Source organism: Colletotrichum graminicola (genome assembly GCF_000149035.1).
Source record: "Colletotrichum graminicola M1.001 genomic scaffold supercont1.37, whole genome shotgun sequence".
NCBI classification, from domain to species: domain Eukaryota; kingdom Fungi; phylum Ascomycota; class Sordariomycetes; order Glomerellales; family Glomerellaceae; genus Colletotrichum; species Colletotrichum graminicola.
In genome coordinates, this window is record NW_007361041.1 from 145618 (window position 1) to 161972 (window position 16355).

The 16355-nt window shown below is 57.6% G+C and overlaps 3 protein-coding genes across 3 annotated transcripts; all 3 read right to left on the bottom strand.

Annotated features, from left to right (window-relative positions):
- Positions 1 to 140: 140 nt before the first annotated feature.
- GLRG_08211 (GDSL-like Lipase/Acylhydrolase) lies at positions 141 to 1256 on the bottom strand (the record flags this gene model as incomplete). The annotated part of the gene is made up of 3 exons (XM_008098896.1): positions 141 to 484; positions 559 to 1048; positions 1086 to 1256. 3 exons carry the CDS (start codon positions 1254 to 1256, stop codon positions 141 to 143), a joined length of 1005 nt encoding a protein of 334 aa, XP_008097087.1.
- A 1369-nt stretch (positions 1257 to 2625) lies between these two features.
- GLRG_08212 (beta-ketoacyl synthase domain-containing protein) lies at positions 2626 to 10145 on the bottom strand (the record flags this gene model as incomplete). Its single annotated transcript, XM_008098897.1, has 2 exons — positions 2626 to 2675; positions 2744 to 10145. The coding sequence occupies 2 exons, from the start codon at positions 10143 to 10145 to the stop codon at positions 2626 to 2628; spliced, it is 7452 nt and encodes a 2483-aa protein (XP_008097088.1).
- A 1030-nt stretch (positions 10146 to 11175) lies between these two features.
- Positions 11176 to 12654, bottom strand: GLRG_08213 (uncharacterized protein; the record flags this gene model as incomplete). The annotated part of the gene is made up of 2 exons (XM_008098898.1): positions 11176 to 12344; positions 12408 to 12654. 2 exons carry the CDS (start codon positions 12652 to 12654, stop codon positions 11176 to 11178), a joined length of 1416 nt encoding a protein of 471 aa, XP_008097089.1.
- Between the last annotated feature and the right edge of the window lie 3701 nt (positions 12655 to 16355).

Consider the following 16355-nt stretch of genomic DNA (forward strand, 5'->3'; position numbering starts at 1 on the left):
CATCATGAGTTCCACAGTTCATATCTTGTCTATTGAGACTGACTATTGGCCTGCTTCCGTCCTCTCAGCCAACTACCCTGTAGTAGTATCACACTATCCACGCAAAACATTAGCAACTTTATACTCCCATTCCTTCCGTGTCAAAGAAACTCACAGGTAAACCACGGTGCACCAATGGTCTCCGCGACAGTCTGCGCGACAAGCTTCTGGATCTGCACACCCGGGTGGTAGTCGTTGAACCACAAACAGCTGACGCCGTTCTCGTTGTAACAGGTAGCGTCCGGTGCGCCGTAAGCTGTAGGATTGTTGATGGCTTCGTCAAAAGCGGGCGCGGTGTCGACGACCCACGACGTGACCCCCGCGTTCTCGGCCTCGAAAGCGGCAAGGTTGCTGATGATGAGCTCGTTGTATTGCTTGATGGCGGCCGACAGTTGTCCGCCGGCGTCGGCGCCATTGGCGATCATGAGAGGGGTCTTTTGGGTTGCTAAGCACCTGCATCAGCATGTACACTCCAAGACACGTACTAGTTGCCTCGCGGGGTGTAGGGGGTTAGCTCACGGGGCACGCTGAGGAGAACAAACTTCCTCACGCCGGCATTATACAGGATTTGCAACTGGTCAAAGTACCTGCCGAGGACCTGCACGAGCAGCGCTTCACGGTTCGACCCCCACGCTGCGTTCCCAACGTCGTTAACGCCCATCCACACACCCACAAGGGTGTTCTCCGCTGTCCAGGGCGCCCAAGCCGGCTTCGACGCCAGGCTCCGCGAGAACTCGGAGACCTGGTCGATGAAGCTAAGCACGGTGGGTGCGTAGGGTGTGATAAGGCTCGCGTCAGTGGTGGCGCCTCCGTAGGCGAGGTTGTATGAGTATGTCAGCGAGGCGTTGTATTGCACCAACAGAAAGCCGACCCAGTTGAGTCCGCCGCTCGTGGTCCAACCGGGGAGGTTCGGGTTGCCGAGCGGGTTTTGGGCGCTGGGCTTGGTGGAGTTAATGTTGAAGCCCGTTTGGGAGTAAGAGTCTCCGCTGTGACCTGTGTTAGCAATGTGCTTGGTGAGATTTCACCGCGAGACAAGGTCGACTTACAATGTGATGAAGTACTTCGGCCCAGACGGGCTTGGCGTCTGGGTCGAGGTCGATGTCGGGCGCACCGTCACGGTCGTCGTCGTTGTCGTCGTCAAAGCGCGGCTTGTAGTTGAGACCGGCACACTGGTAACTGTGGTAGAGGACGCCCCCGGTGCGGTTCCCGGAAGACATTGGGCTGGGTATACTCCGTACTTAGCTTAATAGACTCTCAAACCCTGTCATGGGTCCAGGGAGCAACTCACAATACCAAGGGTTCTGAGGAGAACAGTACGATCCGCCAGCGCAATCGGTCGAGCCACCCCATCCGTTACCACCACATTGTCCCCATACAGGAACCTGCGCGTCGGCCATCAAAGCCAAGGAGGCAGTGAGAAGCACGGAAGCCGTGATACGAGCCATTGTTGATGGTAGCTCGAGGTCGAAACAGGAGGCCTACTCGGGAAATCCGAGGAAGAAGATGTGTTATCAAGAGTAACCAGCTTTATATGCGCTCGCCTAACCTACAGCCTCTCTGGGATATTGCGTGCAACAAGCTATCATGCAATGCTGCATGGCAACGAGAACTCCGTCAGCGGGCCCAGCCCGAAGTGGGAAGCTGTCCGAACGGCCGTCCCCGAAAACCGGCACTAGTTTCTACGCCTCGAGGGAATGCCGCCCTGCGGTTGGCGGGAAAAGCAGCATCGGTAGCGACTGAGGAGGGCCTATGCGGGGATGTTCATGCCCAGAGTTCTAATCCTATCGCGGGAAATCGCTGCGAGCACGAAGTCTCAAGTCCTTGGTTCGCTTCAGTCAACGTTAAAAATACATGTAGTGAGAAAGAGGAGAACTCCAGATCAAGGCGATCGATCGATAGTTCGGCTGGAAGAGTCACACAAAGTGCTGGTACGATGCAGGGACACGGAGGGAGGCGTCCACCACCCCGAAGAGGCAACGGCTTGGCTCTACATCCGTTCCAGCCGCCGGGTCAACGGAATCATCAGAGCCCGGAGAAACTAGGTTTGGGCTGATCTTTTGGAGGTCGCTGTAAGGTTGTCGTACACCAAGGTCTGTTTCTCTTGTTCCTTATATCGTTGATTGAACCGTTTCGGTAAGTTCGACTGCGAATGCCAATCTGGAGAAATAAGGACAGCACAAACATTCTGGGGAGTATATCATGTGTGGTGTAACAGGCCTGTTTTACAGGAACCGGTGACTAGAAAACACAAAGAAACCACTCCTGTAGAGACTGATATCAGTGCAACCGAAACAACACCCGCGGCGAGTATAACAGACATCCTTATCCCAAAACGACAACAGTTGAGCCGCCAAGAAGAAAAAGCGACGCGATCCCGTTTTCCTTGCCAGATTTTCCTTACCACGAGCTCAAAACCATTGTATACAGAGCCATAAGCATGCAAGCAATACAGAGGACGGCCGACATCCCAGATAGTAATACCGAATGGATCATCATTTTCCCATCCCAATCTCTGTCACTTTCCCTATTCCCGTCGAGTCATGTCTGCGCATGACGACGTTTCGTTTCTTTGATTCCCAAGGCAGCTTATGCCTTGTTCATGTCGCCTACATAGCCCTCAGAGACCTCGTGGCATACTGTTATAGAAAGTCAGCTTCTGTTCAGAAAAGGAGGTTCGTCCGCTGGACAAAGGGGGGAGACTCACACTTTGCAACGCTCGCGCTGCCGAGGATCTTCATCACAGACACGTCCCTCTCCAGGACCTTCCAGAACCAACCCCTCACCTCCACGGCGACAAGCGAGTCCATTCCCAGCTCGCTGACGCTGTGCTCGCCCCGGACGCTCCCTGCGCCTTGCCCGAGGACGACCTCAAGGTACCGCGCGAAGCCCTCGGTCAGGACCCGCGCGACCTCGTCGACGCCGCCGCCTGCGACGCCCTTGATCTGCTCCCTGAGGCTCTGCTTGCCCTCGCCCTCGCCCCCGTCGGTCTCTTCGGTGTCGGGCGTGGTGAAGTGGGAGAAGCGCGGGTCCCTTTGCCAGTGGAGCGGGTCCTCGAGGCCGGCGCTGAACCGGCTCAGTCCCGTGGTGATGTCGTAGACCTGCCCGTCCAGCGGGCGGCCCGCGACGATGGCCTCGAGGAACATATGGTGGATGTCGCGCTCCGAGATGGGCGGGTACCCGTCCTTTTCGAGGAAGGCGTAGATGTCGGTGCGCTCGCGGTGGAGCAGGCCCAGGCCGTAGATGACGCCGATGTTGAGGACCGACCCGGCGAGGCCGCGGAGGCGACGGTTGGCGGCGAGCCCGTTCATGTACATGTTGGCCGCCGCGTAGTTGGACTGCCCGCCGTGGCCGCCGGGCCCCGCAAAGGACGACGTCATGATGAAGAACTCCATGTCGGGCTCGCAGAACATCTCGTCGAGGTTGCTGGACCCGACCGTCTTGGGGCGCATGACCCGGTCCCAGGTCTCGACGTCCATCTGGGCGAAGACGCGGTCGTCGAGGACCATGGCCCCGTTGATGACGCCCGCGACAGGGGGCATCTCCTGCGCGAGGCGCTGTTTGAAGGCACGCACGCTCTCGACGCTCGTGACGTCGAGCCGCTCCATGCGCACCTCGCAGCCCTTGGCGGCGAGGTCATCGATCCACTTCGGCTCCATGTTGGGGTTGCGGCTCGCGAGCACCAGGTGGCGCGCCCCGTGCTCGAAGAAGAGGTTGCACAGGCTCTGGCCCATGTCACGCGTCAGGCCGACGAGGACGTACGTCTTGTACGGACGGAGCATCTGGGTGCCAAAGAGGGGCTTGGCGATGCGCTGCACGCTGCGCTCGGCACGCCAGTCGAGTATCTGGAAAGGTTTGCTGCTGCCGGTGCAGTCGAGCAGCTGCGGCACGGAAATCGTCTCGAAGTCCGGCTTGCCGGACTGGCCCTTGGCGCTCCTAACGTTTACTATGGCCTTGCTGATGGCGTCCTCCCAGAGATCCTCGATATCCATGGAGTCGCCAAGAGCGACAACGTGCTCCGAGGTGAGGAGGGAGAAGCGGGAGTGGTACTCGCAGTTCTCAGGGAGACAGTCTAGGACTTTCTCGGACAGCTCGCTGCCCTCCGGTAGGAAGTCGATGACGGACGCGCCATGAGCGGGGAAGAGTCCCTCGAGCTCGCGGTTGGTCGCGAATGGGTGGATGTAGCGCTGGCCGAAACCCTTGCCCTTTCCGGGGTCGGTGGTGCATGCAATGACATTGGAACCCCTTGCCTCGAAGACCTCCCTCATGCACTCCAGGAGCGTGGCGTCGGGCTCGAGTAGAAGAACATTCTGCTCCATCATGTCCTCGGCTAGAGACAGGGCAACGATGTATCTCATGACCAGTCCGAGGAGGAGCTTGGGGTCAATGTTGCTGCTGCTGAGCTGATAGACGCACGAGTTGGGTACCGTGACGTAGGACGAGTTGGACTTGGTCACGGCAAGGCAGAGCTCGCCGGATGTGACCTCGTTGCCGATGCAGATATGAGAAGCGTACTTGAGGCCAAAGTTGATGACCTCGACGGAGCTGTACTTGACTTGAATGACGCTCTGATCGGGAATAGCGATGCCCTCGTCAATGTCCGTTTCCTCGACGATGTTGGCGGTGTAGACGGCCGATCCATCCCCGGACTGGGAAGAAACGACCTCGACACACTGTTGCAGAGTGTTGACATCGTCGGCCACAAGGCGCCGAGGGCAGTTGACGCGGTCGTTGCCCTCCTTCCAAGAGACGACACGCGGGATCAGTCGGCGGCCGTGCTCCATAAAGATCTCATGCTCGTGAGTCCATAGGACCTCGCCGTCCTTGGCGGCGGTGCGGAGAGGCTTCATGCTGAGGCGGAGGAAGGACTCGGTGACGAATCCGCTCGATTCTCGGCGGGAGTCGAGGTCGAGCATCTGCAGCTTCAAGCTGGGGATCTCGGCGAGGATGGAGCGAGCGAAACCGAACGTGGCCGCATGTTCCGGGTTCCCGGCGCGGGAGTTCATGGTGACCCAGAGGATCACCTTCTCGGGCGCCATCATGGCGCGGAAAAGATCGAGGCGCTCGGGGGTCATGTTGGTCATCATCGGCTCATCCAGATCCGCCAAGAAGATGACGGAGCTGATCTCGTTGAATACAGCCGGCTGGAGAGAGTCCAAGTCGGCAATGATGTCGATGCTGTTGCACAGAGGCGACAGCTTCTCGTGCACCTCCGCAGACAGCTCTGCCGTGTTCTCCGCCGCCCCGATGATGACGGTATGCCCCGGTACTTTGGGGACAGAGCCAGACAGCGGGCTCAGGGCTGCCAGCTTGAGGTCCGACTCGGCCTGCCTGACGACGAGGGAGAAGTCCGGGGCGAAAAATTGCTCGGCGTTCTTGGAAGTGCGGACGAACCCGCACTCATCCAGGACATCAGGCCACTCCGGAGGGGTGAGAGGCTCTTCGAATTGCTTCCTGACCCCGAATGCGCGGCGGAGCCTGTCACGAAGAGGACTCATTGACTCGTGGATCAGGATGAGGAAGCCGCCGGGCTTCATGAGGGCCTGCACCCGCTTGAGCTTGTTGCGCTGCTCGGCGCCCTTGATCACGGAGGTCGTCAAGACGACCAAGTCGAAAGGCTGGAGGGACGAGTCCCCGTCCATGTCGAGTATGCCGGTGTGCTCGGTGTCGATTTTCTTCTTGGTCGCCCCGGACGCGATCCTGGCGAGCAAGTCCTTCTCGGTCTCGGTACCGACGGTGTACGAGACGAACGAGCCCTTGAAGCCGTCGACCACATGCTGGGTAAGGGCGGTTTCGGGGTCTGTGAGTCCAAGAACACGCATGCGAGGGTACCGGTGGGCAAGCTGGGATACCACACGGCTGACGTGGGATCTGAACCGGTGCAACTGCTTGGCCTCCTGGATGATGGTCGAAAGCATTGCGGGGAGGACGTCAGGGATGTTCTCACCCAGCAACCGGATAAAACTCAGGGCGTGCTGGAAAGGCGACTGGCTAATGTAGGCATCGAGGGACTCGGGCGTGTCCTGGGGCCAAGGGCTGGTGCTCGCCTCACTTAGACCGGTGACGGTCTTAGTTGGAGACGACGGCATGGCAGGAGGGGTAAAGAAGGTAGGAGACGCCGAGAGGTCTTTGATGGAATCGTCGTGGACGTAGAAGCACGCGACTCTCTCGCATGCCTCGAGAAGGATACGCTCGGTAGCAACGTCCTCCTGGCCGAGGTCCGCGGTGACAATCTCGTGCTCCGGGTCGAGGTCCATAACAGTCGTCAGGTAGAGCTCCTTGTCGTCTTCGGGCTTGGAGTTGGCAAAAGAGGCAACCATGAGGCCCTCGACCTGTATTTCCATCTCGCCGTTGGGGTTGTAGATGCTCATGTCTCCGACTACCTTGGTGGTCGCTGTCTTGGTGCGGGGGATCTCCTGGGTGACGACCGAGTCCACGACCAGAGACGCGCTGTCGCCGGGGTTGCCATCGCAGATGGCGAGGTTGAAACGGATCTTCTCGATGCTCCTGGGTAGGAAAGACGTCCAGAGATACTTGTCACCCGGCGAGGCCACAGCCGCGAACACGGAGTGGAAGCAGGTATCCAAAGTCGCGGGGCTAACGCCGAGGCCGGTGGTATCGGACTCGTGGAACTTCTTGAGGGTGGCGGAGCAGAAGTTGTATCTGCGGTCGATGGTCTCCAGAGCGCGGAAGGGGCCGGTGTAGTCCAGGCCGATACCCGACATCATCCGATAAAAGGCGTCGGTGTCGGCCGGCAGGGTCTCCGCCATGGCCGGATCGCGCGTGGGAAGGGCATCCGCGGAGGGCTCACCGAGGTAGATGCGCAGGTTGCCGGTAAAGTTCTTCTGCATGGGCGTGACGCCGTCAGCGTAGCATGAGGTGATGGTAAAGGCGCCCTCGATGATCTTGCCGGCCATGCGTCCCTTGGTCGAGGGGGGCTGGATGCTCAACGAGACCATCATCTCGACGCCGTACGTGTTTGCCTCGAGGGAGATGCCGCTCATGAACTCAAGGTCCGTGAGCTCAACGACCGAAGCCTGGCGCCCGCTCAACACAGCCTTGGCGGCGTCCAGAGCGAGAACGCAGTAGGCGGAGGCGGGGAGCAGTGCCTGGCCCTGGAACTTGTGGTGCTGGATCCAAGGCACAGTCTCGAGCTTCAGGATGTTGCGCCACCTGAGCTCGAACTCGGTGTCGTCACGGGTGCGGACACCTAGGAGCTCGTGCGGGCCCTGCTCGCGGTGTTGGTACTGGTGCGCAACGCGCGACTCGCGGAAGTACATCTGGCTATGGTCCCACGGATAGGATGGCAACTCTATTCTCGATGACAGGAGGTCGGGCTGCGTGGAGTTTAGTACGAGGGGCCTCCAGTCGATGGCGTTGGTACCAAAGTATTTCCAGGTAAACCCAAGAAACTCGGCAAAGGCATGTCTGTCGTCCTTCTTGCGGTCAAGAAGACCAGAGTACGACATAGCGCCACCGGTGACGGCCTTGACCGTCTGCTGCACGGGACCTTTCAGAGCGGGATGGGGGCCAACCTCTATTGCGCTGTCAAAGGGGCCCTGGGAGGCAAGGGCAAGACCAACAGCCTCATGGAAAGAGACGGCCTTGACCATGTTGTCCTTCCAGTAGCTCCCCTTGAGTTCCTTGATGCTCGGCTCAGTGCCGTCGGCGTAGACACTGGAGACCCAGACCGTCGAGTTCCGTTGTCTAGGCTCAATGCCACAGCCAGCCAAGTCCGCCATGTACTGGGCAGCCGGCTTCTCCATGTGGGCGGAGTGATAAGCAGTGTCGACGACCAGGAGACGGGCGAACTTATTCTCCGCAGCCAGCTCGGCTTGGAGTGCCTTCACCGCATCCGCATCTCCCGACAGGGTGACGCTAGAGGGGGCATTGCTGGCAGCTACCCAGATACGGCCCTTGATGTCATCTCGCGCACAGAGGGCCGACGCTTCGGCCCGGGTCATGCCCACGGCCATCATCATGCCCTTCTCGCCGTTCTTCCCGCCGGCGAGGTGGGCGGACAAGCCCCTGTAGTAAGAGATGAGCATGGCATCGCGCGCACTGAGCACACCTGCGGCATACGCCGCCGCAATCTCGCCGGAGGAGTGGCCAACGACAGCATGGAACGAGACCCCAATGCTGGAAAGGAGATCAATGAGGGCAATCTGGACCGCGGTGCAGAGAGGCTGGGATAGAGCGGCGATGTTGATGCGAGTGGCATCCTCCTGTCGGACGAGCTCGTCAACAAGCGACCACGCGGGAGGGTTGGGGCACCTCTCGAGAACTTCGTTGAGGCTCTCGACCGTTTTGCGGTATACAATGCTTGAATAAAAGAGCTTTCGGCCCATGCCCGACCACTGAGCTCCCTGGCCCGTGAATATGCCAAGGATCTTGACCTTGCCGCCGTCCAGCTTGGCGCGGACACCGAGCTCCGGGTTGGACGACGACCCAGCTTTGGCGAGAAGGTCGTCAAGGCCGGCGATGAGCCCGTCGCGGGATTCGGCGCTGACGGCGCTGCGGTATGTCAGCGCCGAACGATGCGCGTAGCAGTTCCAGGCGATTTCATCAGCCGACTTGTCAGTCGACAACACGAAGTCGCGGAGGGACCGGACCACTGAGACGAGAGACTTCTGCGACTTGGCCGAGAGTACCAGGGGAAGCCCGACACTGGGCGCGTCGGGGTTGTATGCCGGTGCGGCCGAGACGATCGGGATCTCCAAGCCGGGTGCAAAGCGCTTCGCGACTTTGTCGTGGATACTCGGCTCGTACCGTTCGATGATGGCGTGCGAGTTGGTGCCACCGAACCCGAACGAGTTGACACTGCCACGAAGGGGCTGGCCAGCCGGGGCCTTGGGCCATGGGACGACATCGACAGGGATGCGAAGGTGACCGTAGAACGGCCGCACGCTAGGGTTGAGTGTCTCCAGGTGCAGGTTGGGGGGGATTGAGTTGTTGATCATGGAATGGACCACCTTCAGCAACCCAGCCAAGCCCGCGGCACCCTCTGTGTGGCCGATGACGGTCTTGATAGATCCTACGACAAGCTTTTGATCTTCGCTCTCGGCAACAGTCGATGCCTTGTCGCCGAAAAAGGCCGTGGAGATGGCCTGTGCCTCTCTGGGGTCTCCCGCCTGGGTCCCGGTTCCATGCGCCTCGAAGTATTGGCATCGATCAGCTGGGGAGTGAGGGTCTAGACCGGACCGGCGATACGTGTCCCTGATCAGCTCCGCCTGCGCAATGGGGCTGGGCATGGTTATGCCCTGCGTGCGCCCGTCCGAGTTGACGCCCGTCTCTCTGATGATGCTGATGACCGAGTCGCCGTCCTTCAGTGCTTGTGACAGGGGCTTGACAAAGAGCGCCGCGAACCCCTCGCCGCGGGCGTACCCGTCAGCGCTGACATCCCACATCCTCGACTTTCCGGTAGGGCTGAGCATGTGCAGACTGGCCTCGCTGATGAACTGTTCGGGGGTGATCATCATGTTTGCGCCGGCCACGCAGGCCATCTCGCATTCGCCGGATCGAAGACTCAGCACCGCCTGGTGTAGAGCTACCAGACTGGATGAGCATGCTGTATCTACGGTCATTGAAGGGCCGCGGAAGTTGAAAAAGTAAGATATTCTGTTGGAGAGAATAGCTCTTGAGTTGCCCGTGGCAAAGTATTGGTTCGAGGTAATGTCGTCACGTTGGCATAACGTATCGTAGTCTGCAGTCATGAGGCCGGCAAACACGGCGACCTTGCGCCCGGCGTACCTCTCAAGGTTGTATCCAGCTGATTCAAGAGCTTCGTAGACGACCTCGAGGATAATGCGTTGTTGAGGATCGATGGCCTCGGCCTCCTTGGGGGTGATGCTGAAAAACCCAGCATCCCACACACGGTGGTCCTGCTCAAGAAAGTAGCCTTTAGTGGTATTTGTTGCCCCATGATATTCGCCGTCTGGGTGATAGAAACCTTGGGCGTTGAACCGGTTCTTCGGGACTTCTTGTGTAAGGTCTCTGGGGTTGATGAGGAGTTCCCAGAGCTTTGATGGAGAGTTGACCTGACCCGCGAACCGACACCCCGTGCCGACAATGGCAATGGGCTCGGACTGGGGACTCTTGTAGGTAGACATTGCTGTCTGGGGTATTTCTAAATCGATTATGAATTATTGGGATGGAGACGTTGGGTAAATAATGCTTCAAACTCGGGTGTAAGTCCAACACGTTGGCAGGAAAGGTCCAATATGTGTATGGGGGTAGTCCGAGAATAATAAGAATAGGGAAGAATGAGAGGAACTGTAATGATCAGAGTAGAGAATAACATTCCTGACAGGGCGATTACAAGGGATATATAGACAAACACCTGCGCAGCGGCAGCAGCAGTGATATCAGCATCGCGATGCGCTCTCCCTGCCAGACAACGTCGATACATGACGACGCCTCGGCCCCACCCCTGCTAGAAAAATAAAATAAAAGAGAGCAAGGGAGAAAGCCCACTTGGTCTGCATAGACCATGTTTCCCACGGCACTGGGGTGAGCCGATGGCGAAGGGGAGAGGCGTGTGGAAGCGTTCGATGGACGTTCGGCGGTGTTCATGATGAATATGGGGAAAAGGGGGTGGGTTCGGACTTCCGTTGCCGAAAAATGTCTTAAGACGGCCATCGGGGTTCGGCGTTGGCTCACCGCCAGCAACCGCAGCGTCCGACTATTTACCTCGCCGTCACAAGCTCAAATCGGGAGGGGGGCGTGACCGGCTGCCGGGAGGCTTGACAAGTTGCGCCTCTTCTTCAACGATGGACGACGTGCCATCTGTCTCGGCGCTGGGAGCAACTGGAGGCAGTGAACGACCAACGACGAAAACGGAGCTGGGCTACCAGAATACGGACGAGCGATCCGTTCCGCAGCCTTCGCACAAGGGCAATTGAGGAACGTCCACATTTACCGCGTGGAGAATATGGGGGTACTTGCACATGAACGACGTTTTCTTTGTCTCGCGCGGGATGGTTTGAGGCTGCTTCGGCCCCTCTTCTCTAAACTCAACTCCATCTGACTCCAGCACACCATGACACGACTCCTCCATCCGCTCGCTTGCCGCCAAGTATATCAAGAGAAATCACCAAGATCAACCCACGCCATGCAACAGTGATACGACCTAATTCGTCCTCATCCGTCGAGAAAAGACTCCATCGCCTTGCGTAGCTCCTTTAGCTCCTTGCCTAGACTTTCTTCTTGCCTCTTCAGGGCCTGGAATGAGACATCGACTACACCAGAGAACATGGAGGTGGTGTCAGATGCCCTGCCTACTGATGAACTATCCGATCGCAGAGCCGGGTCTAGTGATGTGGTCGCTCGCCGCATCTGTAGAAGGAACTCCTCGGCCAACTGGATTGTAAGAGACATCTGCAGCGATGGCGTCGAATCAACTGCGAATGAGCCCACTGTGACGCCAGGGAGCTTCCAGGACTGAAACAGCTTGCCCGACTCTAGCTGCGCTAGCTCCGAGTGGATACAGCTAAAGACCTTCTGGTACATGTCCAGAAGCCGAACATAGGTCGAGAGAACGAAGAGACAGGTCGCCGGATCCGACAAGGAGTTGAGTCTTCTAGCGGGTTGGGAACTTCCGTCATCGCTTGCGGGAGAGCCCACCTCTGCCGGCGGAGACACCTCTGCAAGAATGTCTGCAAAGTGACGCGAGAGTTTGAACATCTCGTCGATGGGGAAAGGCGCCGTCGTGGAGCTTCCGTTATCGGGTGTGGATGCCATGCTGGATCGGCCATGCTCCTCGGAAGAATCCATTTGAGCGGGTAGATCCGAAGAAAGCTCGAAGAGCCGGGAGTTGACTTCCGTGATTCGAGGCATCCACTCCTCCGTCGATGAACCGTGGCCACCAGCGTACGGCCGCAGCATGATCTGCCTCGCTCTTTGCCTGATACACCTTTTCGATATCCTATGTGGCGCTGGTTCCTGTAGCTCGCTGGATGCTGACAGGTGCCCGTAGGGTGAAGGGCTTCCGAGATAAGCACGGCCAGCGAAGCCTGTTTCCGGAGCCATAGGTGATGTGAATGCGGAGTCCGATGTTGTAGAGTGAACGGGACTCCAGGATTGGGCGATGGTGTCTCCATGGTCCGGCATCAAGGCGTCCATGCTGTCGCCGAAGGCTTGTTGTACCGGTTGCTGCTGGTTCGGACCGGATTGATAGAGACCGGCAGAGTGGCCGCCAAAACTGAAGTCGAAGTCCACTATGTCTAGCATAGCATCGGACGGAACGGTACCATCATCTGGGAACCCTGTGTTACTGCAGACAGAAGCAAGATTTTGTGTCTTGACGATTGCTACCCGAAAAAGATAATGTTAGTGAGGGGTGCTTGTGGACAGGTTGAAGACACTCGACTCACACAGATCAGTGTGGGCGACTGGATGGCCGCCCTTTTTCCGTTGGCGTTTAGGCGACGGAACACGTTTTCGTGAGAGGTCTCGAGTCGAGCCGTGCTGATTTTGCTTCCGATAGCGCAAAGAAGGACTCGAGGTGCACTCTTCCTTGAGTCTGATACACCGCTCGCATGCTTCATCGCCGACGCGTTTACAGCTGAGCTTCTGCCTATGGCACCTGTCGCATGCTTTCCGAATCGGACCGTCAGACATTTTCACTGCCATGGTTCGGCGTTTACAAGACAAGAATAATCTGCGACGGAATTCCAAAGTCGGGGGGGTGAGGGGAGGCGTGTAGTCAAATAGGCCTGAATCCATACGGCAGGGAAGTGGGCTGGATCCCTGAACAAAAAGACAAGTTTGCCCAAATGCTTTTCTCTCGGCAGGGGAGCAAAGTACCATCCGAGAGATGTGGACGTGCAGAAAGGTACCGGCATCGACTAAACCCAAGCTGATCTATTCCTCGCCGCAACCATAAGCCAAGTGGGAAAAAGCATCCGGGGGCCGAGTCACTGCCATTGGACCAACGTAGCCTTGAGCGAGAAGGTAAAACATGACTATTATGGGCGATGACGCTGGGCTTTGCCCATCAGACTTGGACGAGATGGCATCTAAACTAACCTGCCCCAGAAGGATAGAATTAGGCCGGGGTCTGAAGTTGGGACTGGGAAGTGGGTGTCGAGTGTTCACCAGCGACGCTTGCTTGCCTGGCAACCAACCAATGGGTATCATCCCCGGTGACCCAGTAAGATGGTACAGGCCTGGGTGACATGTGTGATCCAAGTCCATTACGAGGGGTTGAGAACGATGTCTAGGAGAAGAAAACCCCGCTAGCTCGAGAATACCAGAAACACAGCGGCCAGGTCTCTCTGAAGAGCTGCGCTGCGCTGCACTAGACAGCCTGGGGTCGGTTGCAAGGGGTCGATCGATCCGCCAGGGCCCCTGTCCGTGGAGAATATGAAACATGAAAAAGGAAGCATCGGGAGAGTAAGACTGAGGTGAGATGGGGACAGACAAAGAAAACATCTTAAGAGAGAGGAAACATAAAAGACTCTGACTTACCATGGCAGACCATATCCACTAGGCTTGGCGCCTGTCTGAACCCCCTACCCACCATTGAAGCTCTCCCCCACCACCGCACGGCATGGAATGTTTGCCGTACAGGAACCCCAGAACAGGCAGGGAGTAAGTATTAGCTGAAGGGGCAGCCATCGTGCCATCTCGGCGATGACTGAGTGCCAAGGAATGGCTAGGGACAAGTGGTGGTGAACCTGGCTCGCCGAGAGGTGTGCCAGGTGGTCATCCTATCCAAGATCCTTCAGGAAACGGCAGCAACCACATGCTGCAAAACCGGATCCTTGGTTCAAGCCCTTAGGGCCAAGCCTTAGGCTCGAGATGGATGACTCTTCTCGCAGCAAGATCTTTGGCAGCAAAGATATTGGACTGCGTGGCCCCGGTATCTCGGCTTTCGCCATCGGCCATCGAGCCATCGTACGGCCTCAAAAGCAAGCCCTTCGGGATGTGTATCGACCGCCTAGGCCGTTGGCTCGTCGACGGCTTCATCTAGTGCCCCAAGTCCGCCCAAAAGTTACGGTAAGCTCAGAACTCAACTGCTTAAATCAAGGCCAAAGATCGTTCTGGCGAGGTTTTGTGAGATATGAGGCATTCAACAAATGCGTGTCAAGATGACGGTTTTTGCTGGCAGTGCTTGCTTGAATGTTTGTCAATCTGTTTGTGGCAAATATTTGTTGGTGATTTCAGTTAGGCCCGGCAGCTTGGTTCCTGCCAAGGTCCCCCCCTGCGGCGCATGTTGGGCGCAATTTGGTATTGCGAGGTGATATGCAGCGCTCAGGGCACGAATGAACTGCGCGATGTCCCCAGAAAAGACTGCCATCGACGGAACGGGGGGGTCTTGCTGTCCCAGCACCATGGGTGTGTTGCCAACCGTCTTGCCCTCGCATTCTTGAAGTCTTCGGGTGTGGTACGAAAGAGCCCGTATCCGAAGTCGACGAATCAGAACCGAAGTGGTGGCATCTACATCGGAAAGAAAAGCGATACGGCGCACGGCTGAGAGTTGAGGCGGGACGTCGTCATGGGCTAGGAGGCAGCCTTGCAATCAATGACCGTTGAAGAAGGCCCGTTATAGGCCCGGACAAGTTAGATCGATAAAGGATACGGCCGAGAAGTTGGTAGGAAGACGCCGTCTCTTTGTTTTGCGGGAAACCCAACTAAGCGCAGTAGTAGCCGGCCAGTTAGCGGGCGCGGTTGAGTGTCAAGCGGACGACGATGTCGACGACGAGGAGCGCGAGAGGTTTGGTCGAAACGCCATCGCCAGCGGGGAACGTGCGTTCCCTTGGAGCTGCGTACCGGATTGGGAAGAATGCAGCCCTAGCGCGGCTTGTCGGAGAGCTTCCAAGGTGTGGAAGGCCGCATGCTAGCTAGCCAGGATCTTCGACGCCACGCCTCCAGGCGAACCCTTACAGGCAGGGTTGCGGCGTCCGCCAAACCGATTTCGAATCCGGACATGGAGATGGACAGCGACGTGGTGGCGCAAATAGCTCGACGAGAGCTGGTGTTCCGGCCCAGCTGGCTGCCCCTGTTTGGTCTTGCAAACCTATTTCAACTTGATCGCCGGCGGATAGGAGAAATAATGGCTGTTCGATGGTATAGAAAACTCGTTTGAGCTTCCCCCAAACCAGGGACAAATTGCAATACATAACCGAAGGGGGTAGCAATAAACAAAAAAGGGAGGGGGAAACAGGTACCAGAATCTAGTCTTGCTGCCCAAACCTGAAGAGGCGAGTGCGGCGGCATGGCCTAGAGTCCAGCTCGTGGCAGCCCCCCTTGATGACCACTCGGGAGGACCGTCAAGAATGTCAGCCAGAGTTCCCCGTGCCGTGCCGTAGAAGTCGACCGAGACGAGAAGACTCGGCGTCACGTCACCTCAGATGCCGTTGAGACTGGGCAATGGACCGTCCAGAGTATGGCGCCTTGGACCGGGCCGTTCTCCCGAGCATCGTTTGGTGGTTGTCTTTGATCTGAAAGATATTCTTTGTTTAGGATGTTATAGAGGGCGATTTCTCAGGCAACAGCGGCCGAAATCTAATGCAGCCGAGTTTGAACGAAGGGGCGGCGGGAGACAGCATCGCGCGGCACCGCCAGCACGCAGCGCGCTTCGTTAGGGTCGGTGTCAGTTGCACGAATGCGGGCCGTCCCACGGAATGGGTGATCGGATCATTCCATTGTCCGTGCTGACGAATCGAGACTCACCGAGGCATGTTTGACGGGTCACTATCTCGTGAAAGACATCCCTCCCCCCACTCATTACTCGATTATTCAGTTCCGTGCCCACAGATGCGTTGAAGTTGGAACCCTAGACAGACTAGTGCGCTGCGACAAGTATTGAGCCATATGGGCGGTGAGTGGTCAATATTGGCTACGGATAAGTCCGAAATGGGCTTCAGAGGCGTGGCCGGGCTGTCAATAACCGAGCGATAGCAAGTGGGCTGAAGGTTCGGTCTTGTTCTCCATGGGCAGCGAGTCTCCCGTTTCGCCGTCAGGTTCGGCGAGGACCAGCACATCGGCGCACTTGGACTGAAAAATTGCAGTCATCGGTTTATTCGTTTAGGTTTGCTAGAGAATGCGAGGGGTAGGCTGGAGATCGAACGGGGGGTACAGGCAACGGGGCGTGTGGGTGGCGGCATCGAGAGGTCCAGTCCCTCCCGTCTAGGTCAATGTTTGAATACCTCGTGACGAGAATTTGTAAGGGGATGGCCGATGATGCATGGATAGACTTCGAGTCCCGACATTCCAGAATCGCCAGGCATATACTGTATGATTTGGGCCCCTTGAAAAGGCAACGAGCGTTTGCAGGTTCTGAGTGGCGCAGGGGAGCGGAATGTAACTGACCCTTC